Below are 26805 nucleotides of genomic sequence, written 5' to 3'. Positions count from 1 at the left end.
ACAAAACTTGTACTGACCTTACAGGAGCCACCTCTGGCCCTGCTGCTCAAATGCTTTGTGAATAGGATATATATGTACACAAGGAACAGCTGTACAGTATATATGGTGGAGTTTTTTCATATAAGGAACTCTCACTCACTGAAGCAACCATTTTTGTAGTTTATTAAGACAAAGGAAACCTACAGTTTACAGCTACACCTAATTAGCTGTCTTGTTCTACAGCTCTCAAAAATATTGCAAAATAGGTAAAAAGTGAAATTGGGGAGATGAGAAGTCATGAAGCAAAGGAACTTCAAGTTTACTTCTACTGCTTTTTAAAAGGGGTTAAAATGTCCCCTCTCCTCCTGTGTTTATTAGTGTCCCACCAAAGGAAATCCAGAAATGGAGAAGGTTATAGGAAGAATGGAGTTACTCTCCTACTGCCTCTTCTGCCACTGGCAGCTAGAGGAGAGACATCTTTTGACATTTTAGACATCTTGGAACCAGTGGGACACCAAAATCTACAGTAAAAAGAGAATGTAATGATTATGACTATTTCAGTTATGAAATAGCAGTGACCACTGTTTCTAACATGCCCCAAAACACAGCTGTGTGTACATACATAAAAACATTCTTGTCCTTATGAAAGCTGAATATTTACCTCTTCATTATCAAATCAGATTGAAAGGATTACCTGAGTCATTGACTTCTAACTGAAAAAACTTTGGTGTAGTAGACAAAATGCATCCTGTGTTATAAATCCATCAAAACAGTAGCAGTGCCAAGAAGAGTGGCAGTCTTCCAATAACAAATCACCTTCACCATAACAAGCCACTTTTGTATCTTGAATATTTGAACAGCAGCAATATTAAACCCAGTCTCTATTCTGGAGCACAATACTGTAAATATTTGCTACCAGATTTAATATTGATTACTGAAATCAGTAGTTGCAATCAGTGTCACATAACCTTTTTGCATAAATTTTCTCCTTGTTCTTCTAAAAGCTATTAAGAAAATACCAAGTAGAAGTTGGGACTGGATAACACCAATCAAGTCTTGCTCTCAGCAATATTATATTCAGTGAGAAGGCTTGCACTGACTCTCAGATCTCTGTAATTATGTGCTATGATGGAACAAAGATGAGTATTATATTCCAGGGAGGCCATTCCCTCATTTTTTCCTGATTCATCTAGACAATTCAAGCTCCAGAAAAGCAGTTTAGCCCGGCTTGACACAAGTAACAGAAGAAAAAACGTCACAATAATTTTTAAAAGGCTCATTAAAAAGCCAAGTTCTTATCTATGCTAGAAGGGAATCTGAAGTACAAATGTATGCTTTACATTGGTCTTTTATTATTCATAAAGATGCATTTAACACTTGGGGCTTCTCCTCCCTTTTCACAGAAAAGTAGCGCTCTCCTTTTTACCATTAAATGTTTGATCCTAACTTTCCTCTCTTGCTGCAGGATTCTACCTGACAGCTAGAATCAGTGCTGATAGTTAGGAAGGGGAAGCTGAATCTTAGAGGTTTGACAAACTCCTCTAAGCAAGACGACCTCATGTTTTTATGGTAATATCTACTGCTTTTTATAAGCGAAAGAAACATTAAGAAAGAAACATTAAAAAAGAAACAAACACGTACACACATAGTTGGAAGATCTCTAGCTACCTCCCAAGAGAATGCTAAGAAAACACCTTTTCTTCCTGCTCTGGCAGAAAAAAAACCCACATGAAGAGATTCAAACTGTAAGTTTGTTTTTATTTAAAACTGGATTATCTGATTGCAGTTCTTCCATCATTTCTTTACCAATACCAGCACACCACAGAGGTGTGGAATGGAACTGGTGGAATGTGAACCTCTCAAATAGTGAATGTTTCACAGAACTGCTGTAGTGAAAACATTTTGAAACAGACTTTGATATTAGCAATGGCAAATCCACATGCTGTTTAAAAATAATATTAAGAATAATAATGAGAAAGCAGGAAGATGAACAAGATGCTGATATTGATATCTTGTCTGCCTTAGACAAATTTTGATGTTTTCCTAAAAAATGTTGCATCTTTTAATGTATCAGGCCAGTTAACCTATCTGACTTGTAGCAGAGCTTTTATCCCTTCTGTTTGCCTTCTAAAGAAAAATGTAGTTTTACTCTACAGACAGGAAAATTCATATATGAAAATTTAATCAAACTATTGAGATATTAACTTATTTATATTTTGCTCATAAAAAAAGCCTTCCTAATTTTCCCAACATTGAAGTATTAAAGCTGACAATTGCATTCCAGAACACAAGTTTATTCCCTGGTTGATAAGACAATAACTCCATGTATTTAATGTACAGCTATTATGCATTGATAGAGTATCATCTGCGCTGGTCTTAAAAAACCTCCAGAAAATGGAAAACTTGCCAAATTATCCAGGATCTTCCCTAAAGGTTTATCTGAGTGTATATAGACAGCTGGGACAGGTCCACCCATATGGCTCCACTGGAGAACTTTTCTGAATTCCCTAAAGGAATTTTAATAAAGAAATATTTGAAGTGGCTTATGATAAAAAACTTGGAATTTGAGATCTTCTGTTATGACAAGAGGTTTTTTTACTGCACTGTGGTGGAGTGTATTTGTACTGCACTTTCCTAGAATACCCTTCTTATTTTTAGTCTTGTTCTTTGCATCTTACAGGTTTGTCATCAAAGAAATTTGCTCCTCAGGTGGAGAGCAATGAAAAGGAAAAGTTCTGTTATGAACCATGTGTACATTGAGTGATCAGAAGTATATCCCTGGGAATTCTAACATCAGCAGAAAGGAACACATGGCATTCATCTCCATTGCCTAGGTTTTATTTGTCCAGCTAGAAACAGAAAAGCATTTCAGACTCAGCAGTCACTAGGGAGGTAGGCAGTAGAGGTGAAATAAGACATCAAGTTGCCAGAACAAAACTTGGTTGATCCTCACAATTCTTAGTTACATTTTGTGATTTAGGTATATTTAGTGTTTTAAAGTAGCTAATGCCCAGGACTTCAGAAAGCAACTGGTACAGCTGGCAGAAAATGCCTCATTAATGCTGTTAAAGGATGCTTTACCAATTAAAGCTATCCAGGTAAAGAAACTCCCTGGGACAGAGAAAGGAGTTTTTTTTAAGTGCCACTGGTCAGTTAAGAGATGCGTGGGAGAACCTAGCTTTGGCAAAATTGGACACTTGGGAAAGTATCTGAACAACACGTCATGGACAGAAACTCCTGGTTCCGTGAGCAGAAAGCAGAGATGGAGAGGCTGGGTTGCCACACAGAAGTTCAGAGAACTTGTACACATTGGATGGGATGGGCTTCTGAGCATCTCCATTATCTCTGCAGAGTAGAGCTGATCGCCATGGAGGCCACATCAGCCAAAAGTGACATAGATATGTTACCTTGGCTGCAGACACAGGGCAGCAGTGCCAGCTCTTTCACACAGACCTGCCTAAGGGGATGTTATTTGCATCTTCAGCTACAAAAAGTAAGGCTGATCAACTATTAGAAGCTCACTTATGATACTGAACTGTTTCAAAGGAAACCCAGGAAGTCATTGGAACTGACACTATAACAAACCCTTCAAAGGACAGAACACTGATCTAACTGTGATAGCAACAGAAAATTTGCTTCCAACAGCAGATTTGGTGACTACAGTGTGACTCCCCATCAGAGAGACCTGGCAGGATGGGGCCCATGTAAGATACTTCGTAAGTTCTCCACTGCAGATGGTGGTTATATCTCATCTGGATTATTTTTGCATGCACAAAGAACTTGCCCAATGCAAATAAAATGCAGAATCAGCAATTACTTATTATCGAACTTACCCTTTCCCGAGCACGCTGTATCTTCTCTCTGTCATGGCTGAGGTTTTCAAGCATCTCCTGTCCAATCTGCTCTGCATTAAAAAATTAAAATGTAAATCATGAAAAATACAGCTTGTGACTGCAAGGCCCTAAAATGCCAAGTTAGATTGTAGCAACAGCATTTAATACATGTGGTAGCCTAATCACTCCTCCTAACTGCAAAGAGGAATACATCATTATACTAAATATTAAGTTTTTCAAGCAACATAAAAATGAAGAAGCAAATCAAACCAGAAGCTATCCCTCTACAGTCTCTTGAGGTTGTCTAGGCCCTGGGAATTGATGCTGACCTTTGATTTATGAAACAAAGGCAAGAATACTTTCAGACTTGCTCTAGGTGCTGGGTGCTCATACTTCCTATCTACTCCTTAAGCCCAAGGAAGTCAGTAAGCCTTTGCTTAAACACCAGCCATCCTTGTACATCTAAAGACACTGAGAAGTCATATTAGAAGAAAACCCCTCTCAGTGCCTCTCAGCATTTACCATTGATGCTTAAATGAAAGCTTTTTCAGGCTCAGCCCAGTTACTGGTGTCTGCTTTGCTCCACCACGGACTGTTTCTGGCTGGCTTAGAGATAGGCTGTAATCTCCTGATGTTTTCAACAGCAGACAGACACATTAATTTATAGTCATCACCGTTTGTTTACACAGGGGTTGTTTGCTTCCGCAGCTTACGCTGAACCAAAGGTTGCAAAATTATAGTGGAGAGGCCTCAAGATATGGTACAAAGACAACACAAGATGCCAAAACTTTACTCTTCAAACAGCTTCAATCAAATGCTTCTCTAACACTGAAATATTAGCAGCAAGTATAGAGAAGAGATCTTAATCTTCAAAGCTCCATAGAAATATTAAGAAACCCTCCCTGTATTTCCCCGAAGGAGAAAAATAAGTTAAATCATTCCCATTTTACAGAGGGGGAAGCAGGCAGAAGGAGCTGAAGCAGCTGTAGCTTTGCCTCAGGATACGCAGCACGTGTGAGACAACCAGCATTTCTGTGCACATTCATTTAGGGTACTTAGCAGGCTTACCAGAGATACGCACCAAAACAGCAAAACTACAAAAACATGGGGTTTTTTTCCTAGACAACAAAAAAAATGCCTTGCTTTTGTTCTGGTGAGTGAGTGGGATCTTAAAATGTCATTATTCAGGGAGTCTTGAGAAAATGGATCATTAAAAATTCACCCATATGTTAGTAAACATGATTATGATTTTTTTTTTAATTGATACAGTCCATTTTTAAGGAACAATCCAAAGTAGAATCGCCTCAAACTTTAAAAGTTTGAGACAAGCAATGTTATTTTTAAATCCATTTAACACAAGGCACAGAGTCTGCCAGATAAAGTCTGAGGAAATTCATTACATATATATTTTTCTATCAGTTGCCAAGTACAGTACAAGTAAGATAAATATTTCCTCTGACCACAAATTGACATCCTCATTATGCTATCTTGTCCCTCTTGGCTTGCTGCTCTTTACTTTTAGCTGTATATACAATGCCTCCCAAAGGTGAAATGTGGTAAGATACATGGGTTTGGAGTTAGAAAGGCGGCACAGTGCAGTGCAGTTACACAAATGGCAGCCTCAGAAAGTGATTCACGAGAGCCTTGCCTATGTTTGCATGTCAAAGGACTTACAGGATGGAACTATTCTGAGCTTTTCCTCATTAAAGCACGCAAAATACTGTAATACACAGATACATGTCTTCAATGCAATCTAGGGGAGAAAAAAACAATGCAAAATCCCTTAAAAAGAAAGTGGGGAAAAAAAATCAACAAATTACTAACCTAGTAGCATGAGGTGAAATGATAATAAATGTATTTAGTACTAAAAATTATATGTACGTTTGCAGACATAAAGGACTATGAGGTGCAGATTTTCCTTCAAAGGAATAAGTATAAAATACATGGCTAAAATGGTTTGGTATCTCATGAACAAAGTTCAAAAATATCTTTGTAGGAAACAGTTTTATTTTTATTACACCAATTTTAAATAAGTTACTGTGGGGTTTGTTTTTTTTTTTCATCTTCTTCCTGTCACTGGCAAGTTCACACTCTTAGCTTTTTATAATGATTGAGTTTATTTTCCAACCATCAATGTGACAGCAGCATCAACTGTAAGTGAGGGTAAAACACCGTCACTTTGACGAATAGTGTATTTTCCTCTCATTGTCGATGACTGAAGACATCAATAAATAAGGAAGGAGAGCATGTCAGCCAGAATATCACAGAATGAATTGCTGATATGACACTTAGGGATTAAACCTTCAGCCATGAAGTTCAACCTAGCAGAGGGGTCTGAGAACTGAGATAGTTGCGTTTCTTCCCAGCAGCCTCTATAGATAAATAATTGGACGGATCATCAATTTTACAGGAGCAGCTTTACTCTACATGCACTTTCGTTGATGATCTTTGGCCTTTTTTGGGCTAAAATAACAACATAAGTTGAACAAAGAGACATGATGGAGGTAACATAATCTCACAATAAATTTGCGAACATAAATTGACACCTTTATCCTCTTCATATCCCCATTCTACTCCGAAAATTCATTGATGACAGTGAAACTTGATTTTTAGCTGGAAGGTCAAGACAGTCAAACAAAAATATTATTAAACAAAGAAAATAAAGACTTCTCAATGATATGAAGACATGTCTCTTCACTCGGTTTGCAACTGGAAGTACCTGGGACTAGGAAAAATGTAGCATTAGCCCACAGTACAGCTAATTACAAGCTTGATATCATTGCTATCTCCTTGCTACCATTTTTCAAGTTTCCCCACAACTCTGATGTTTTCCTGCCAGTTAAAACATTCATCTACGTGGCAGATTTGTGCTTTTAGTGCAAGGACGCTGTATAGATCTTTCCAGCCTACTTATAATGCAAGTCATTGATGAAGCTACTACAGTTATGTGAAAAGGTCAGGTTTGTAAGATATACTGTAGTGCAGATGCATGAATTAAGACCAATACACAAACTGAAGGGTGTTGCCTGTTGACAGTAATGGTGTTATTTCCATAGAATCTTAACAATGTCAATTATTTGGGGATTATGCCAACCTTTCAGTTGTTTTGTATGGACAATGTTTAGTACAGTGCACTCCCAAGTCCTACCAAAGACTGAGTGGTGCTGCCTCTTCTAACTGAAATTCCCAAAGAGATGCATAAAATTATGTTCTAAAATTACAGCTAAACTGTGAGAAGCAGAAGGGTGAATGCATTTACATCATTATTATCTGTGTACTGACAGAGGGCAGGAATATTCGATAGAGCAATTATCTCAGTCTTAAACAATGCTGTGATGGCCAGGAAAAAAATATTTCTGAAAACGTACATAATATTAACAAGCATCACCCTTAAATTGTGAATGCTAAAATTCACAGCTCTAAATGTATTCTGCCCTAAAGGTGTTTGAATAAAGTATGGGAAACCATCCTCTTTAGTGCCGAGCACTTCAAAAATGCCATGTTGTGAGTCCAACAAAAATGGTGCCTGTTTCTATGAGACTGTGTTATGCAAGAAAAATGTAACATTTCTTATCCTAAACCACTGAAATTAATTAGAAGAATAAATCCTCTTCCCCCACCTGAAGAAAAAACAGCACCCCCCACCCTAAAACCCAACTTCCCCCTTCATATGTGCACAAATTGGCACATGGTTTTCAACTTTTATGTTGAGATAAACCCAAAAGACAATGATCACTTCTAGCAATGCTTTGCACTCCTGAATAAGCCCTTTCTTTGGAATTTGCCTGTAACCTGTATGCAGTATTTATTTATACCTACAAATTGTAATTATTTAATACGTGGTCCACAGAGCTTGATTTCTAATACCTACACACACATCAAGGACGCAAAATAAGTTGTGCTTGACTGGTTTTTCTTTTACTTTTTTTGCCTCCAGCCATTTAAGAATTTATGTACTTTATCAGCTAAACTGATTCTGAAAGAGTTTTTTCTAATCACTCAAGTCAATAATACTTCTTTCCCCTAAGAATGACTAATATATTTACTCAAGAGACAGGAATGACATGGAATGAGCCTTCCAGGCTTTAGAATAAACAAGCATGCATTTTTATGAATTTTGAAGACAGACTCCCCATTTTCCTTTTCATACGAAAAATAAAATAATCCAGCATAGTTTATAGAGCACTTTTTCTCTCAAAGTGTACCCTGTGTGTGTGCATATACATGTGTGTGTGTATATACATATATATACACATATATATATATGCAAGTGTCATAACATGCAGCAGATATCTCGATATGATTTAAAATACAAAAAAAGCTTAAAACCAACCAAATCACAGAGAGGATGGCTGGAAACATGATTTGCCCAATCTCATCATATATACAATGCATGCATCTGAGCTATGTAATTAGAGGTTGGAAAAGACAAATTAATTTACACTGGGAAAAGCAGAAGATCATGATGAAAATCAAGATGGCTGTTCTACAGAATCATGAAATCCACCAAAAAACCCCACTGTGTGTTGATCAGAGAAGGAATGGAGAACAGTTCCAGGCTGAGATCCTCAGCCCTGCCTAGTGAGCAGTGCCATTCAGGGAGTGCAATTGTGTATTGTCTTTACACGGAGACATTCCATGCTCTGAAGATGTAGCAATAGCCTATAGAAGATTTTTGGAGACTATGCTGACACAGGCTGGGACTTTTTTTTCTAAAAGCCACTCTGCTTTGGACGGGTTAAAAGTTTTGATTTTAGGAGACTAGGATAAATCAACAGCAGTGTCTGGGAAAAAATGCTAGAAAGTGTTAAAAGCTCGCTGTTCAGAGGTGACAGCAAGCAGATTTACAAACTTGGAAAATATAGGTTGCAGGAGTTGAAGAATTCAGGGCTGAGTCAAACACCTTATGCATCTGACAGCAGAAAGTTAATAAAGAAAGTGATGACATATCTTGAAGTATAGGGACACCAGTAAAAGTCCAATAAATTCCCCAGTTCACAGCTGACATTTATTAACATCGAACAGCTGATATAATTAGAAGCAGAAGGATTTAGATCATTAAGGTTATTAAAAAACAAGAACATGTTAATACAGATAAATGAAGGATAATGTAACAGCCATAAGCCAATGGAGAGACAATTTGTAGAGCATTTACAGAACAGTGAAACATGAGTTAGTGCTCAAATGCTTCGAGAGTCTGCCATGAAGATGCTAATCTGCATGCTGCTAAGTGGTCACTTAACACAATAAAATAAAAATTAGCTACATTTTATAGGGATTAGTTGGCTTCTTCAGCAGAAGCAAATGCCATACAAGTGGAAAGAGCACTGGCAATCCATCGCATTCACCAAGGACATCCAACTCTTCCAGAGCTGTCAGAAGCTCAGTTGCAAGAGAGGATAAAAGAAGTTGCCCAGTCTTACTGTGGAAGCAAGTAACATCTAAGAATACCTCCCAAACTTCCAAAGTCCAAGATGTCCACCAAAGTAAAAATACAAACATTTCTCAAATGAAAAGGTCTCCCTATAAGCTATAATAGATGTTCATGAAATTATTTTTATTGGCCAAGAGCAAAAAGGGTTGCTTGATACTGAGGTCAGGGAAGCCGGAAAGAAAAACATCCAGAACACCTAATCAGAATTCAGTCTTTGTGCTCTGTTCAAAATAAAGAAGAAAAGATATTTGAGGAAGGTGCCACATGCCTTTAAGAACAAACTGGGAGCATTTCATAACCAACACCTCCCATGGTCCAGGCCTGGCTTGTCCTTCCCCAGTAAAAAAAAAGGCAGATGAATGAGAAGAAAATAGGATAAAGAAAGAAGAAAGATGATATATGACAGACCTACTAACTTCACCTCCAGTTGCTTTTTCTATTTCTGAAGTTTCATACCTTTTCTGAAATTGTAACTTCCATCAATCTGCTGGTAAAAAACAACTCATTTCTCACTAACTGATGTATTTTTTTTCTGTCTACTCCCATCACCAATCTAGCTGAGCTCCCTTACTAACATCCTCACAGCAACACTCACAGGAGGTGGCAGACTTTGATTCTGCTGAGCACTTGTCTCCATTGAAGGCTGGCCATTGTTCTTGCCATGCCCCAGCCCAGCAGTGCTCGTCTGCTCCAAATTCCTCCCATTGCATCTTCCTCCCCTACCCTCTTCCTTCAAATAAGTTCTAAGGCAAAGAGAAATCTTTCCTTAGTGCATCAATAAGTAAACAGCTTGCTACCCCCATTTCAATCACCAATAACGTAAAGTTGGGAGCCAACCCTCAGCATCTTCTTTTGCTACTACTTTTAAGTGCTCCCAGGATGGAAGAAGCCCCTGCTTGCTCTGAGCTTGGTGCAGGAATGGGTGATGTTTCACTGCAGTACTGCCAGTCTTGAACTTATCTGAAAGTGATTTAGCAGGGGAGAGTATTAAAATCCTGATTGCATCTAAATTAAGTTGCAGAAATACATCCTCTAAAACTTGAGCCACAAACCATCACTTAATTAAACTTGTGACTCCAAACAGCACCAAGATGACACAATGGTGATCTTTGGTTCATCTAAGGCTGGATTAATAATCATTATTTAATCAAAAGTGCTCCACCATCTACCCAGTTTGCTATAACCTCAGAGCAGTACAAATAATTACTCTGGACTCCTCATTACTGGTTATTTTAAAGACTTAAAAACTGCAGGCAGAGAGTTGGCAACTTAAACTCCTGCACTGATCAGCTTGAGGCTCATAAAGTTGGCCCTATCTCTAGAGCTGATCCACTCTTAAAGCAGTAAGTGCACTTCAAGACACAGAGCTAAGCACAAAATAGATGAGACAGCCTATTAGCCAATCAGCAAATAGAAAAAGAAGTTACATTAGGTTTTCAAAAGAGAAGAAAATGTGTTGAAATTCTGAAATACGTTTTAAAATTGAAGAGTGGAGTGAGAATTTTTTTCAATCTTATTTAACTACACAAAACCACAGTATATGACATTTAGGTAGTACAGTGATGAAGAACAAAGACTGCTAGTTATGTCTGTAAGCACTGGAACAATTTATTTTTGTTTCAAACTGATTCTTTATGACCCATTTATGTGGCTTAAACTTCTCAATAGTAACAAGAATGTTTTGCAGTGTCTCCTCTGGACATCAGAAGACCTATGAGAAGAATATACCCTTCAGCTGTTTCAATCTGAGAAAGTGCTCCTTGAAGCAAAAAGCAAAGTCAACATCAGAAAGTAAAGCCAGAGCCAAATAAAATTACATTTGGGTTTGTTCAGGTTTCTCCCAACATCCTGATGTACCAGATTTATCTTGAATCTACAGGCCAATTAGAAAGTCAGGAAAGCTGGCAACATAAACAAGAAGTCTATGCCTGTTTGATCTTTAATACTTCCATGGAGCTAAAGAGTGTTTTAACCTTTCTTGCACTGTTCAGAAATTCATTTTAAATGTGAATGGAACTATCTCCTGCTGTATTCACATTCATATTTAAACAATGAAAAACAGAAATAAAATAGCACCCAGACATTAGAAAAATAAAACAAACCTAGAAAACGATTAATAAATAATGCTTAAACTCATTGACCAGTGCAGTCGTCTGTACATAAAGAAAGTATTCTGTAAACAGCGTGTGTATATAAAAAACCCCATATATATAAACTTTCTAAAACATGGTAAAGCCCACAAAGCAGGTGAACAGCTCAGCAACCTCGGAGCTGGCTTCAGTGCAACTCACTCTTTGAATACGAATTAGCAGTGGGTAATCGCAGCATATTTATGAGGCCTTTTGCCTGGTCCTTCTCTCCAGTGAATGCTGTATTATTCATTGCGTGTGCCCTGACCCCAGTGCGCTCCTGTTCTGACAAATCATACTTGATTAAGACAAATCTTTATTAGTTAGCTAGTCAACTTCCCCATTTATCATTTGCAAATCCCATTCCCTTTTTCGGGTACAGTAAAAAAGTAACTGAAACCGAAACCATTTTTTCTCCGTATGAAATGAAATGCTTGTTACAGCCAGTAAGTGCAAGCAGAAGCCTAGAAGTCAGTAATAGATGACAAAACAAAGGTTTAACAGGCATAAATTACAAATGGGGCAAAACTCTAACACAACAGGGTATCTTGGATAGGCCGAGGAAACATTAATTAGCTTATCCTTTCAATGTTTCCCATTTTTTTCACAAATTTAATCTCTCAAAATCTAAATGTCATAAAACGAAATGCATTGCAAAGTCGGAGGATGAAAGCATCAAAGTTTAAAAAATAATAATAAAGAGAATGCTGAGGAAGGTTATTGTTCAAGGTTTCTACCAATCCTAAAAAAACACCTTTTAAAAGGAAGAAAAATGAGTACCAAATTACTAATGAAGCTTTAGTTTCCCTTGAAATTGCATTATCTCTCTAAAGAGGTGGCAATTTGGAGAGGAAAAACCCCTTTCAAGACAATGTTAGTTTATTAATTGGGTAATTTACAACTAGAAAACCATGTGATGTGCAATGCACAACAGTTTTGCTTGCAGAGAACGATGTTTCTTCTACCAGGACTCTGGCGATCTGAAGCAGCTACTTGGAAGTGGAGGGACAAGGGACAGAGGGAAGGGACAGTCTGTAGCTCATTGGGCTGTCTCAGTTCAAGTTCCAGCTCTACCCCAGAATTTTATTCTCTGGAGGGATCTCTAGGAAATGCTCACTTGGCTGTATTTTTGTTTGGTGATGAAGTTTAGTAGATTGTGCATTTTATTACATTTTGAATCTTGGTTATCTACATTGTGATATTTATACTCATCAGTTAGAATCTGTGTTCATTTGAAATATACAGCAATTAAAAAACCTGCACCTAAAGGACAAAACATCAAGATAAACATCTCCGTGCTCCTTACCCAGCACACTCCTTACAGACTCCAGTCTTCCTCCACTTACACCTTCCCATCTCAAGCCATCTTTCCTTTGTTTTATTTGTTTGTTTTCTTTTTTTTTTACCCTGCAGGACTAATGCAGCTATGGATTCTGCTGCTTTTTCACACACATGAGCTAAGTGCTAGTTATTTCCATCTGCAATGTTGCCTTTGATTACACACAGAGCAATGCTGAGAAAACCACTCCCTCACTAAACCCACAGCAAGGGTTCAGAGGGAACAATGAAATATACTCAATGGCCTGGCAAATCAGTGTTATCAGGAGGTATACAAAAGGGAAAGAATCCAGACTGATTTTAAAAGCCTGGCTGAATTTGCAGGACTATGTGTATATATACGTGTATATATATGTAAAATTAAAAAGTCTCTGCTCTTGTACTTGTTAAACAAAGATATTTCTTCTGGAAATTGCTGAGATGGAAAAATAGACTATCCCATAATAGAATTTTTACAGCACTCCTCAGAGCAGACTCATATTTTAAGGATCAAGTTAAGCTCTTCAGATGGTGTTTCAGAGGTTGACTTATATGGGACCTTTATTGCATATAGACACAATTTGTTTCTAAGGGATCCCTGCTAGGAAAAATTGTTGAAAAACCTGATTTTTCAGTAAGTGCCTAAGATGACAAGTGTGATTTCTCCTGATGGAGCAACCCAGCAACACTTATCAATACTTTTGGCATCTATACATTAGACTACCACAGTATGATTTGACTTAGGGCAGACCTGGAGATTTCTAAAACCAAACTGCTCCAGAACAAAGCATTTTACTGCATGGGCAGCAGCTTTTGCTGGGATTCTCCCAAAGCAGCTGCCTGGAGTGCTCCAAGTGCCATCCCCGCTACTGGGCATGATCTTTGGGTCCCAAAGATTCGGATCCAGGTTACCAGAGAGGCTGCTTCTTGCTCTTGGGTGCTACTTGAACTGCAGCCAGGGCAGACATGGGCACTGGAGGTGCCGTGAAGAAGCGCTGGCAGCTGAACGGTCTCTGTGGGGATGTCCCAGGTTTGGGTGACATCTCCCCTCTCTCCTGGTCTGCCAGACTTATCAGCATGCAGGACATGCTGCCAAAGGCACAGGTGGTCTGCTGTGGGATGTCATTAACAAATTTGTGGTACTTGTTGTCAGGCCACTGTTAGAGTTTATTTGTGTGCATGGTCTATATGCTGCAGACAGAAAGAATTTAGTACAGGTTTTTTTGCTGTACCTTATTTCTTCATTTCTAGAAGACAAACATGAGTAAAACATTATGCCTAGCAGCCCTTAACCCATACAGTAAAGAGACAAGTAACTGGATTTTCCGTCATGCTCAAAGATCAAGAACACAGGGAGGCAAGGTCAGATCTGAGAATGGACCCCGGACTGCTGTGTTCTGTATTTGAAATGGAAGTCATGCCACCTATGGGCAGGTACCATTCAGCCCTCTGAATCCTCACTGACGTTACAGACCCGAGCCCGTGGCCATTTTCACATTTTAGTGCTGGTTTGGATGCCAGTAAAAAAAATTAATAAATTGATCTTGCTGAAATTTCTTCAAGCAATCTTTAATGTTGCAAGATAGGAATTTGAGAGAACAGAATTGTATTACGGGCTCAGAGACTACTGTACCCCTGCTAAATACTTGTGCCCGCTTCCCTGATTCTAAAATGGGTGTGAAGGAATCCACATTGGTCAAACACAATATGTAACATTAAAAGAATCATTTTTCTATGGAAGGCATTTAAATACTGCACTTAGCTTCTTATATATTCATTTTCATTACAACCACTAGTTTGAATACCATTTTAATTGAAATAAAAACAAGATTAGAAATCATTTTAAAAATGGAATCTGAAGTGGCCCACTGTCCTCAACTACAGAACATTATATTTAATCTAATAAGTGGGTTTTAGATTATTTGAGCTCCAAAATATAATTATCCCATGATCTACTGAATTGGTAAATTATTGCAGTATGACAATTTAATGCAAACACCCAGTTTACAAACATAACTTTGCTGGAAATTCTCAAGAAGTGTTAAACCGATGTCAGTGTCTCAGTAATTTCGCAGTTTAAAAACAGTTAGAAATGTAATGACTACACTGCACTTGATTAAAGCATTTACAGCTCTAATCAAAAACTGACAGCAAGATCAAAGATGTTAACTTAAATCTCTCTTCTAATTATGTTTAAAATGCCACACCTCAGGCCTGTCTCTCCTCTTCTTTTTCAAACCAAATTCTGCTTAAGAAAGATCTAACACTTCTTAACAGTTCATTATCCAATAAAACTATTCAAAGCTTAAAAGCAATCTACACAATTAGTCAGGACCTCAGGGAGTCCACCGGTAGTCTTTATTACAGGGCTTCATATTAAAACACCTTAATTATATTTGTCAAATGGATTTCATTAAAACCCATCGTCACTTTAATTTTCATATTTTGACAGTGCTGGCATAGCATTATTACCACCTGCCAAGCTACGAACTACAACAAAATTATCAAATTCCTTCAAATACCAAGCAGTTTCTTTTTGTACCTGACCAATGATTTCCCTCTTTTTGGTGAAAGCACCATAATTAAGAGGAATAATTAAAATTTCATATTCAAGCAGCACACAAGCAAGCTAAACGTACAGTGTATCTGTTGCAGGTGTGTAAATAAGAACCTATATGGATACCTGGTTGCCAGGAGCACATAACACAAAGGTAGGACACATATACTGAAGTGCTTCTGAATAATAAAGCCAAGACATCAAACAGAATGCACTATTATTTAATCAAATGACAACCATGAGGATTTGAAAGCAGAGGACATTTTAACTTCTACTCATTATACTGTCATTTCAACATAACAGATCTGGGGATTATGACCATACATTGTAATCACAGTTTTATTTTAGATTTAATCCATGGAGGTTCCACTTGACTTTAGACAATCACATTGAAATATAATTAAAACAAAATTGTTCATCCTCTCTTCATACAGTAAGTACTGTGACAAGGGTTTCTGATATTTAGGATACATTTCCAGTGCAGGACATACCAATTGTTGTTTGATTTTTTTCTTTATACTCAATGCCACAGCAATTAACGACTTTAGATAATTATCAATAATATAAAAGGTAGGTACCAGCATCTGTCATGCAACACAGCTTGGGCTGTTAACATCATGTGAGATACAGAAATAAATTATTTCTTCTTTTTTGTTATCTGAAATACTGTACAGAAAATTGAAACAATTTATCATTATTGTGCATATATTTACTGAGCTAAATTCAAGCCTGATTAACTCCATGTTCTTCAGTGAACATGTGTGTGAGATGACTTTGGTCCACAACAGATAAAACAATGGCATGCAGATTGCAATGGGGAAAAGAACAGAGAATTTTCCTTTCTTTCATATAATCATAGCAAGAAATAAGAAATTAAGAGGTTTCTGCCATATGTCTACCACACTTCACTGCTTTGTACAAAGGTCTCAAGAGTAATGATCTCCGTGTGTTATGAATATTTTAAGACTTATTAAATGTTCTTGGATTATTTTGAGTAAAACTATGGGATTCTAAAGAACTGGTTTAAATGACAATCAAATATTATTCCTACTTAAGGTAAAATAAAAATTTAATAATTATTTAATGTATTATCAAGGAGGAAAACTTCAACCTCTTTCACATTGCATCACAAGTTTTAGCAGAGGAATTGCTGAAGATGTGCTGGGGTTTGTTTAATTTCTATTTTATTTCTTTTCATTGCTTTAATTGCTTTTGAATTAAAAAGAAATAAAGCAGAGTACTTACAAGCAAGGGACTAGGAGCTGATCACAGATCTCTTGTTTGATTTTTTGGCAAGTCACCTTATTTCTTTTATCCTATTAACTCTATCTGTAAGACAGGGGTAAATAATGTTTCTACTAGAATTCCACTGAAGCAAGCAAATGCCCTCATGCTGCTTCGCTGCTGTTACCGGGACATCTTACAGCAAATAATCAGAGTTTTTTGGTGCCTCTTGTTCAACTTCAAACTACCACGACAGCCTTGGGGGTTTCTCTTAGAAACCCCCTAACACAGACACAATCTAGGAGGGAAGCAGTGTTTTGGAAACAATCCCAGCCCAAAGCAGCGTAGGTTTGCTTCTCCTGACCAGCTTAACACAAGGATGGATGGAGGGATAGGGAAACTTCCCAGATGAGGAGCTGGTGGATGAGGGAACCTCACATGTGCCTTTGACACAACTGGTCAGGCTTCCCCTCTTGAAATCTCCTCTTCCCTCTGCACCCAGGATCCTGCCCTCTCTGTGAGGGCTGTGTAAGGCCCTGGCTTTGGTTCCTTTCCTCCCCACAGATCTGCAGTTGATTTACGGCTGGAAAATCTCATGCACCAACTCAGTTACTATTTAATAAGGGACAGATTTCCCTCTCTGCTATGCTGCCATTTCCTCTCCCATCTCTCTCACTGCTTAGCCTTCAACGCAAATCCAACAGAACACAGCAATTCCTTGTCCCCCAACATGTTTCCACACCATCTATTCTCATGACATGCAACACGATTGTCTTCCTTTCTACCCAGCCTCAACACCTTTTTTTACTCAGTTCTTTTTTTTTAGTCCTTGCTTTTTGGGCAAGCTCTCTGATCTTTCTGCATGACAACAGGAAACAGACTAGTCCCAGCCCTCCCCTTCCTAAAACCTTCTTCTCACGCTTTATTTATACTATGACATACTTTTATTTTAGCCTTGACAAAAAAATTATGTACCACCTACAGTAATGTAGAACGTTGATACAAACACTGTTTTCTAGTAGCATACTGGTCTTTTTCTTTCATGCCGCTGTCTCTCCCCAGTTCAGCACATGAAACAATAGCTACATTCCTTCTGTAGCCAATCCCTTCATGGTCTGATTTCTCCCATTTGCTATCAGCATATTAATTCCTCTCTCAGCTCAGATATCATTCACCTGTTAAATTTTTACTCAAGCATTTCTGCACTTTCTCCCATGCTGCCATGACTGAAAGGAGCTGATCATGAACAACTCATCACCTCATCCCACTCCTACAATCTCCGACCTGACTTCTCTTGTCCATTGATACACCAGGGATAATAATTTCTTCACAGTCCACAGAAATCTCAGGCACAACCATGAACCTTTGTGTTAGCTGAATTTCTTAATGTCTAGTCCCAGATGGATAAGTGATAGCAGAAAATCTAGTGAGCCCATGACAGTACCATCCACGCGGGACGAGGAAGGTACAGTAAGAAACAAGTTCACACCACCACTTGTCTTCACTATTTCAGAGCAGGTGTGACACAGGGATTTACAATGTACACTGCATTCCTGTCAGGCTTTACCTTCCTAAAGCAAACACTATCCCCCACAAGCTATCAGCAAATAGAATGTAAATCTTGTTGTCATGAGTGAATAATTTATTAAATTGACACTATTACTAATAATTACAGAAGATGTGCCTGTTTTTCACTCCTGACAAACAGGAAGCCAGCCATGTTTCCCATTTCAGCTATGATACACAAGGAACAATTCAAAGTGATGCTCGTCCCTGGCTGGCACGTATTCTTTGCCATTTGAAGTTTATTTGATACAAATGAGGGTCTACAGAACCCTGCTGACATGAAGTCACAAAGAGCATATACATTTATGAATACTGCATTTACTGCACTCTGTATGCGATGTTTGTTAGGTCTCGGGGCTGAAATCACAGCTCTGAATCTATCTTGAAGATGTTAAGGATGCGTTGTGAGCTTTTGCTTTCTCTCCTCCTGCCCCCCAAACAAAACAAAACACCACCACAGCCTTCATGGCTTTAATTATTAAGTTTATATTTTCTGTTTTATCTTAAATCCCATAATGGAAGCAACCAGGGTTTTTTCTGTCTCCTTGTTTCCTTGTTTCTTTCTCTCTTTTTTTTTTTTTTGGTAATAGTATACTCTCTTGATGTAGGAAGGAAATGTGAAGACAGAACAATCCAGCTGGATTAGACATTTTTGAAACCTACTGCCAGCAGTGAGCTGTCAAAGCCAGCAATCAAATATAACCCTGGCGAAAAAGAACTGGGGACTGCTGTGAGGAGATTTACTTAGAAGAAACTCTCAAATAGTGCTTTTATGTCCTGATTCTCCTCCCCTGCACCAGTTTTATACCTGCTTGTTGTCTCCCCCACCTCCTTGAAGTTACACTTGGTTTACAGTCTGTGGAAGGAATACTTTCTCTATTCCAAAATTAACTGTTAAATTTCTATGGCCTCAGTGCAGAACACCTTGACAAATACTTATTTTTCCCCTCCTAAATCTTAAAATCTATGAAAATGTGGGGTAGCTATTAATACAGAGATCTCTACAATCTGTCCAAGAGTAAAAAGTCTTATTACCTTTTTTTTTTTCAGCTCAGAAGCTGACAAAAGAAGGATGTAACTAGAAGTCAGAAGGACGGGTAAGAACTCACTATTATGACCTTACTCCCACTTTTCTATGAGACCATAATTGTGCTTTACATTCCATCTTTTCACTGGAAAGCTGTTAATAAGCATCAGGAAAATTTGGTAATAAGCACCATTAAAATTAAAAGACATGAGAAGATACTTTGCTATGGCAGTGGACAGGAAAACAAGACAGAAGTTAAAAGAATTGACTGGAACATAAACACAATGTAGGGAGTGAATCTGGGATATTGAAGCACAGGGTCTCAGACAACCAGTGGGTGCAAAGCAAAGACCAAGACTATGTTGGACTAATTACTACAACAGCAAGATCCTTACATGGTACAAAAAAAGGTCTTTCTGGATTAAAAGAGGAACAACTACAGAACAGAAGGGTAACATCTGAATTTTTGCCATATCTAGGCTACCAACATGCCTGAGTTTCTCTCCACAATAAAATGAAAGTAATGCTACTTAATTATTTTCTAGCAATGGCATGAAGATTTATTGATTAATACCAATTTTGAAGCTTTTAAGAACCCTCTGATTCATGCAGAATCTGAATTTTAACGCAACAGTCAAGGAAAAAATAGAATTACAAGAGTGTCCAATTTGTGTGATATGTGTATTCTTTCTGTTGGACAGAAAATCAGCTTTAAGACTGGGGCATGAGGAGCCACAGAAGCCACTGTAGATCTGTATACTGGAAAAAACTTATAAAGAGTCAATTAATAGTTTAGTTTCATAATTTCGGATTTGAAAACTCAGTACCAGCTTAAATTTTAACCAGAAGAGAGAATTTATAGAATACTGGCTACTTTCCCTCATTTAAGTTGATCGGCCATTACAGTTAACAACCTTCCCACATAATAGAAATAAATAAAGAATGCTGTATCCATTCTAATTTAAAAACTCTTATCATCATTAAAAACATAGTTGATTTAGTCAGAAGTTCCATCTATTATGTGCTGTAATGATTTAATTGTGCCAATTAGATCTATAGTATTCCTAGAAATGGAGGAGTTGCAGCTGGAGCTCTGCAGACCAGTCAAACAATTTTCAAAGGAGATTCAAAGGTCTGCACCACTCTATTCTAGGTAGAAGATTAAATTGTAAAGGAAAAAAGAAGCAGGATTTCAAAACAAGTATTCCAATATGAGAAATAACTCTTCTCCCTGGGTTTTGCTTTTGTAGAAAAGAGAAGTATTTCACCCTCCTATTCCATAAGCAGCTGGAAATGCTCTGCATATTTTAATAATGACATCAAATAACTTGCTAATTCAAGATACTTTAGCCAGCCATGTGTCCTAGTGAGAGACAATGCATGAGACCTTTAAAGTATCTACAATACAGAATATGTTCCTTGATAATGTCATTAAGCCATGATGACATGTAGCAAGCAATTGCTGGCAAAGGTCAATAACCTGATCCATTTATACAACGAATGCCTGTTAAAACAGTGTTTAAAGAACAATCGAATGATTGATGACCATAAGCTCTATGTTGGCCATGATGTGCTGCGTGCACACACGGCGTGCTCTGCAAGCACTCCACGTACCTCTGCTGCTGTGGGGTGGCTGGGAGGGAAACTGTTCTGCCAGAAAACAAACCAAAATGTTTAGACAAAAATGCTGACAACAGTAATTGAGTAAATAGAGGTCTGAAGACACATTTGTGAGCACTGGGCACTAAAAACGTGATGTTGATCTAATTGAGTAAAGCTCAGTTTGAAAATAAGGTGCTCTGGGCAAAACAGGCTGCAAGCACCCCCTAAGCTCCATGTTAGAGCCTGGGAAAAAAAAAGAAGTGACCATTCCATAGACCTCTATCACTGATTTTTTTAATTGTTAATTTTTAATTTAAACTGATACATTAAAATGCAGCTTGATTTGGTGCACATTTCAATTTTGCCAGCTCAAAAGCCACTGTCAGAATTCACAGGTCCGATTTGCTGTGTTATTTAAAAAAAGGGGAGAGGGATCATTTCCAAAATATTTTTGTTGTTTTAATCTGTCAGCAACCATCATTCTGTCAACAGAGTGCTGTACACTTCTTAGAATTTAATACCCTTTTCTAAACAGTAATTAACCTAACAGCTTCTTACAAGTCATTTCTCTGCCTCACCAGAAAAGAGTGGTGACTTGTACATTCTGTAGGACGGGAATGCTTCCCAAAATTGTCATACGGTCCCTACACAGAATTAATTCTGTCATTCTAAAGTGACCACATTTCACTTTTCACAAACAAGAACGATCTTGAAAGTCATCTATCTATATATATGATCACAGAAGTCATAACATAAATATGATCCATCCAAAGCGTTTGATATAACTGAAATGGTTCTGGCTTTCATGAGATAAACATGCTGGGACCACATTGTGCTGCTGAAGTGCACCCTTCAATTAAAGAGCATTTCTGCACACAAGCCAGTTCCTCATGGAGGTGTTGATTATAAGTGGCATTCATCAGAATCAATGGTATAAAAATAAGTTCCCTGCCATTTTGCTGCATCCATAAACAGGTGTGGCCTGAGCTTTATTAGGTGCCCAGACAAAACGACACGCAAGGACTGTATCTCAGCATGAGTCACAAAGTAAAATTACAGTTCTGTGCTGCACTTGTGAGACTTCCTAAAATATATTTCCCAAGTCGGGGGCAGCAGTCAGTGTTGTTGGTTAGTGCAGTAAGGAACTGGAACCACCCCTTCCCAGGCCCCGAAGAACTCCTGCATCATGGTACAACAGTCGGACACGTTCCATGGCTGTTCTTAGAGCTCCACCTTTCCTACAAAAGTGCAATTTCTGCACGGCACAGTGAGCAATCTTATACTGGAATTATATTTTAAAAGCATTCATATTAAGAGTCATCACTTCTTCCCCAGTAATCTCCTGTCAGCCACAAAACCTGCTGAAATTGAGCAGAAAACAGTTAAAGCAACAGTGAGTTACACATTGATGACTTTTCCGTCTTGCCCTCAGCACAGATGGAAGTTCAGTCTGCTCCTTAACACACACGTGCCAAACAACTGATAAAAAAGGATGCCAAGTACTCCAAACTTTAAATTTTGGAAGCTAACACCTACTGACCTACTAAAGGAATCTATCCTGTTTCCATCCTGTTTGGCTCTGTACTTGAAGCCTCTTCTGCCTACATTGTTTTAACTACACATACCAGGATGGATTTTTCCTCACAAGGCTTTACAGGCACGTCACAATTTTCACTCCAAGTGTTCAAAGATCTTTCAGCAAGCTAGTCTGTTTCCCATGTCCCTCCATCAGGAAATAAGTTTTCATCTTGCTCCTTACTCTGTGAAAGAAATCAACCTATTTCCCATTTTCCATGATGCAATCCCATTTCCTCCCTTCTGCTGTTGTCCTCCTGTCAGGCTTTTTCCACCAGCTCCTCTTGTGTCCTCCTCTATCTCATCAACCATCAGGTAAATGCAACACGGAAAACTGATGATTTCATTATGAACTGACAAAGTCAAAGACTTGTCATTTACAGATCGGGAATGCAGACGTGGGAATGTTATGGCTCTTCCAAAAGTCAGAATAAATTAGTGACAAAGGTGTATCTCTTGACTTCCAGTTTCTTAAGATATGAACATTGTAGCTTTTAGTTTGTAATTATTTCATGTTCAGGAGGGGGAAAAAAAGCATCATCAGGCGCTAGGAACCTTCCACTCCACATTCTTACATGTTCTTCTAAGATGTTGAAAGAAATCAGGTTTTCTTTTTCTAGTATTGCTGGTACAGAAGTCAGTACCTTTGAATTTTGCCTCCTTAGGAGGGAGAGCAAGCCCAAGCTGGGGCCCAGAGCTGCAGGGGTAGGAGCTTAGTACAGACCACAGACCAAGAACAGCTCAGAGACTTGAAGTGAATGCAAGCTTTCTCTGGGAGGATGTGTTTAGATGATTCTTAACTTCTCTCTACACTAAAGAGCACTACATTTTGTTGGGTTTGATTTTACCCCCACTCTTTCTGGCCTAGGGAAAAATCCACCTTCACTTTATTAATAGTGAATTCAAATGGTTTTTCTGCTGCAATTTAACAACTTTTTTTTTTTTCACCTGCACAGAGACAAGATAGTCTTCTCTCCTGAATCCTTCAACATATTTGCTCTGCATTATTTTTTCATTCGCAGTTATCCCGGAGGCTCTCAATGTTTAAATAGCTCCCTCCTTCCCATGTAAAGCTGTGCACTAATATCGATCAACTTAGGCTGGAAGTTACTATAAGGCGTTTTTCAATAATCAGCCAAGCTGTTCAGAGAGTGTCTTGGATATAACCCTTAGGTAAACAGCACAATACACAAGGAACTTTCACTCAGCAAGCACATCCTTCCAATTTTGAGGCTGGCTGCCAGTGCTCCACCAGACAAAGAACTCGATTCTCACTTTCTACTCTGCAGGTCAGAGGCAAAGTCATATTAGCTAAGGATGTCTTTATCCTTATGCATAGCATTTAAGTTTCTTAGGACACTTGTATATTTAAAGATCTCACAGTCATATGTCCTTCAAATAAGGGGTCAGGAAGTAAATAAGCTTTTAATGAGTATCAATTTACTTTTTAATTAAAAAACCCGCAAATAAAATCCCATTCATCTAAGAAGATAAAGGTGTGGCTGTGCAAGAATTTTAGGTTTTACCCAGGTGAAACACCTTTATCAGTGAATTAAGAGTCAATAGGAACCCTTAACTAGCTGAGGGGAGAGGAAGAAGAAAATAATTTTAAGCTAAACAATTAAAAGTAAATCATAGGAAAAGGATGATATATATAAACTATATGTCAAGTAATATCCACACTTACAGAGAGATGAGTAAGTTACTCGGAATTGTTAGGTTTTCATTTAATTCATCCCTGATATAAAAGGCCAGGTTTATTCTATTTTTACATTGCCTCATTAATCAAAAATGGGAGAGAAAAGTGATTGGCATGAAAGCCTTAAAATCATTCATACTTTATGCCTGAAATAGCTACATTCATTGGTTACTTCCCACAGTACTTAATTCTGAAATGAAAAACATAGTGTTTTAATTTCCTCTTCTTAACTGTAAAGCATCAGATTATACTACATTGTTTTTTTAGGTCTGAGAGATCCTTAAAAGACAAGCCTGTGTAAACTAAAATGGCAAAAAAAAGTCTGATGTAAAAATAGTCCTAGGTCGTTGCTTTGCACACTAAAACCAGTGATGCTCACACCCACCAGTGGGCGAAAGATAAACATCACAAAAGTAAATAACACTCTGAAATAGCTGGCTCCTATGAGTCCTGCAGACAGCACAAACTGTTTTGTTGCTTTAAAAAAAGATTATGCATAAGCAAATCCACATGACTTTAATGACAATTTCTGAACGTGTTGTCGGGTCAACATCTGTGCTGGGGAGCTAGGGCAGAGCCCCGTGGTGCAGCTGCTCCCAGTGCCCTGCTGGCACTGCCCTCACTGCTTCCCTTTCCTGCTGGACCTGTCCGTGTCCAGGCTGGTTCCTGCCACAGCAGTCGCTCCCTCACTAAGGAGTGAGACAGTCTGTGGTGGCAGGACACAAAAATGAAGGCGAGTGTGGCTTGGCAGCACTCAGGGACCAAAGCTTTGGCGGATCCCCACATGTATTGAATTGAGACACACACAGGGACCCTTGGAAAGCTGAGGTGGCCCACATTCAGCCTTCTCCACATCTGACAGATGGCTGAGGAGCACAGCACTTACCTCTCTGTCTCCCCACAGAGCACCATCTTAACCATCAAGAATGAACAGGGTTACAGCAACTCAGGAAAATTCTTGTACAATGGCAAATGCAATTCAATGCAGGTAAACGCAGGATGAAAATTGTAAGACAAAAGATTCCAAAAGAAAGCCAAGACATTAGGGGAAAGTGTTCAGAGGCATAATGATTGAAGAGAGATTTAAGTGTCCTCCTGGGTTATGAAAGTCTTAAGCTAATGGATAACGGGAGTGGGAAAGTAATGCTGCACAGTGAGCTGCATGCCTAGAGGAATAAAAAGCTAAAATTCTGGTGCTGACTGCCACATAAGACTGACTGGAAGCCCTGCCTATAGTACTGCATTGTCTTGATGCACATAAACTCATATTTTCAAGTAAACTGACAAAATAGGAAGAGGGAGAGAGAGCCACCTGAAACACAAATTCATATCTTATAGCCTACTCTGGCCAGCTGTGTACCACACAGAAGCTGCAGGTCACCACCACACTGCTGATATTTTCCATTTCTGGCCATATTCTGTGAGAGTGCAGATGGGATTGCAAAGGAGAAGTCACAGAAAGGATCTCCACAAGGTCATTCAGATACCTTTACTATGAAGGTATGCTACATGCTCAAGGGCAAGTAAAGTGCTGGAGTCTTTCATCAAATAGATTAAGAATATTCAAAGGGTTGAAGGGTGGTAGAGGCGGTAGACAGAAAGGACAAACAGACAGTGATTATAATGTCCACATACATTATAGCTTTCCTTATTCTTAAAAACAGAACAAACCAAAACACGTCAACCAACCAAAGATGGAAATTTAGCTAAACACCTGCTTACGACATATCTTGAATTATGGGAGGTGATGTGCATGTCCGATGCTTTGAGACAGTAATTAAACAAACCAAGAAAATAACATCACCAATGTGTCCTGCAACCTGGGAAACATTTAGCATAATTTGCAAGACGGAAAAAAACTTCTGTGGTAAATACAAATTACAATGCTCAACTCTTTAAAAGAGTGTTAATTCAAATTATTTCAGGACATGATTGTTATACAGCGTAATTTTACACTTCAGAATAACATCAGCACAGTCCCTTGGGGAGCTGCAGCCAGAGCTTCCCCTGAGCCTGGCTTGCTCATGCAGTGCACTGTCTGTCTCCAGGTCACCCTGAGCTCTACTCAGGTGCCTCCCCAGTAGAGGCTGGACTGAGAGACACACAGTGGCTCAAAATGCTGGCCCATCACCTTTACAAATTAATTTGTTCAAATATGCTGCGTAGAAACTTAAGTCTTGGAGAAATTAGTGTAGCATCTGATTTAGCACTTTACATGATACAAAATCTTTGTCATGTCCCAACTATTGTGAATCAAAAATTGATTTGTTTCTTCTAGAGCCAATCTCAAATTAAGAGAGAAAAACATAAAAATTTTTGAAAAGAAATGAAACCTCACACATTTGTGGGATCTTTGCCAGATTTCTGTGCAGCCAGAGAGGGACTTAAGGCAGAAAAGACAGTTCTAAGACCATTCCCCAAGGAAGTTTCTGAAAATCAAGATGCTGCCTTTAGTTATCAAAAATTAGATCCAAGTTCAACTGGTGCAAAATTTGAAGCTAGAAACGTGCAATCTGTTTGAATCTGATTTAAATTTATTTAATTAGTTAATCAAAATACAACCACACCCCTTTGTCATTATTTAAAGTAGACCATAAGCCACAGCTCAGCACAAAGCTTTGCAACAGGGATCTGAGCTCTGAATTCTCAAACTAAGTCAACCTAAAAGGGCAGTCAGTGGGTGAGGGCACCTGTGTTAAGGGATACCATTCTTACTTTTCCCCCGCCTTTTTTTTTGTTCATTAATCCCCTGTAGGTCCCATGGGTGACTGGAAGAACATGTCAGGGTTCCCTGCTCAGCACAACACCCCTGTGCTCTGCTCAGCACACCCCTAACAGGCACAGAGCATCCTGCCCATTCCCT

The 26805-nt window shown here is 38.5% G+C and overlaps 1 protein-coding gene across 4 annotated transcripts in view; it reads right to left on the bottom strand.

Moving 5' to 3' along the window:
* Nucleotides 1-26805, bottom strand: part of VTI1A (vesicle transport through interaction with t-SNAREs 1A) — a 255436-nt gene that overhangs the window by 100192 nt on the left and 128439 nt on the right. For all 4 annotated transcript variants that reach the window (XM_017735191.1, XM_017735192.1, XM_017735193.1 and 1 more), the window contains one exon: nucleotides 3813-3883. In XM_017735191.1, the coding sequence (XP_017590680.1) occupies nucleotides 3813-3883 (71 nt within the window). The remainder of the gene's footprint in view (nucleotides 1-3812; nucleotides 3884-26805) is intronic.

This window comes from Corvus brachyrhynchos, unplaced genomic scaffold (assembly GCF_000691975.1).
Source record: "Corvus brachyrhynchos isolate BGI_N302 unplaced genomic scaffold, ASM69197v1 scaffold705, whole genome shotgun sequence".
Lineage (NCBI taxonomy): Eukaryota > Metazoa > Chordata > Aves > Passeriformes > Corvidae > Corvus > Corvus brachyrhynchos.
Note: the sequence above shows the minus strand (reverse complement) of the source record. Positions and strands in the feature narration are given on the sequence as shown.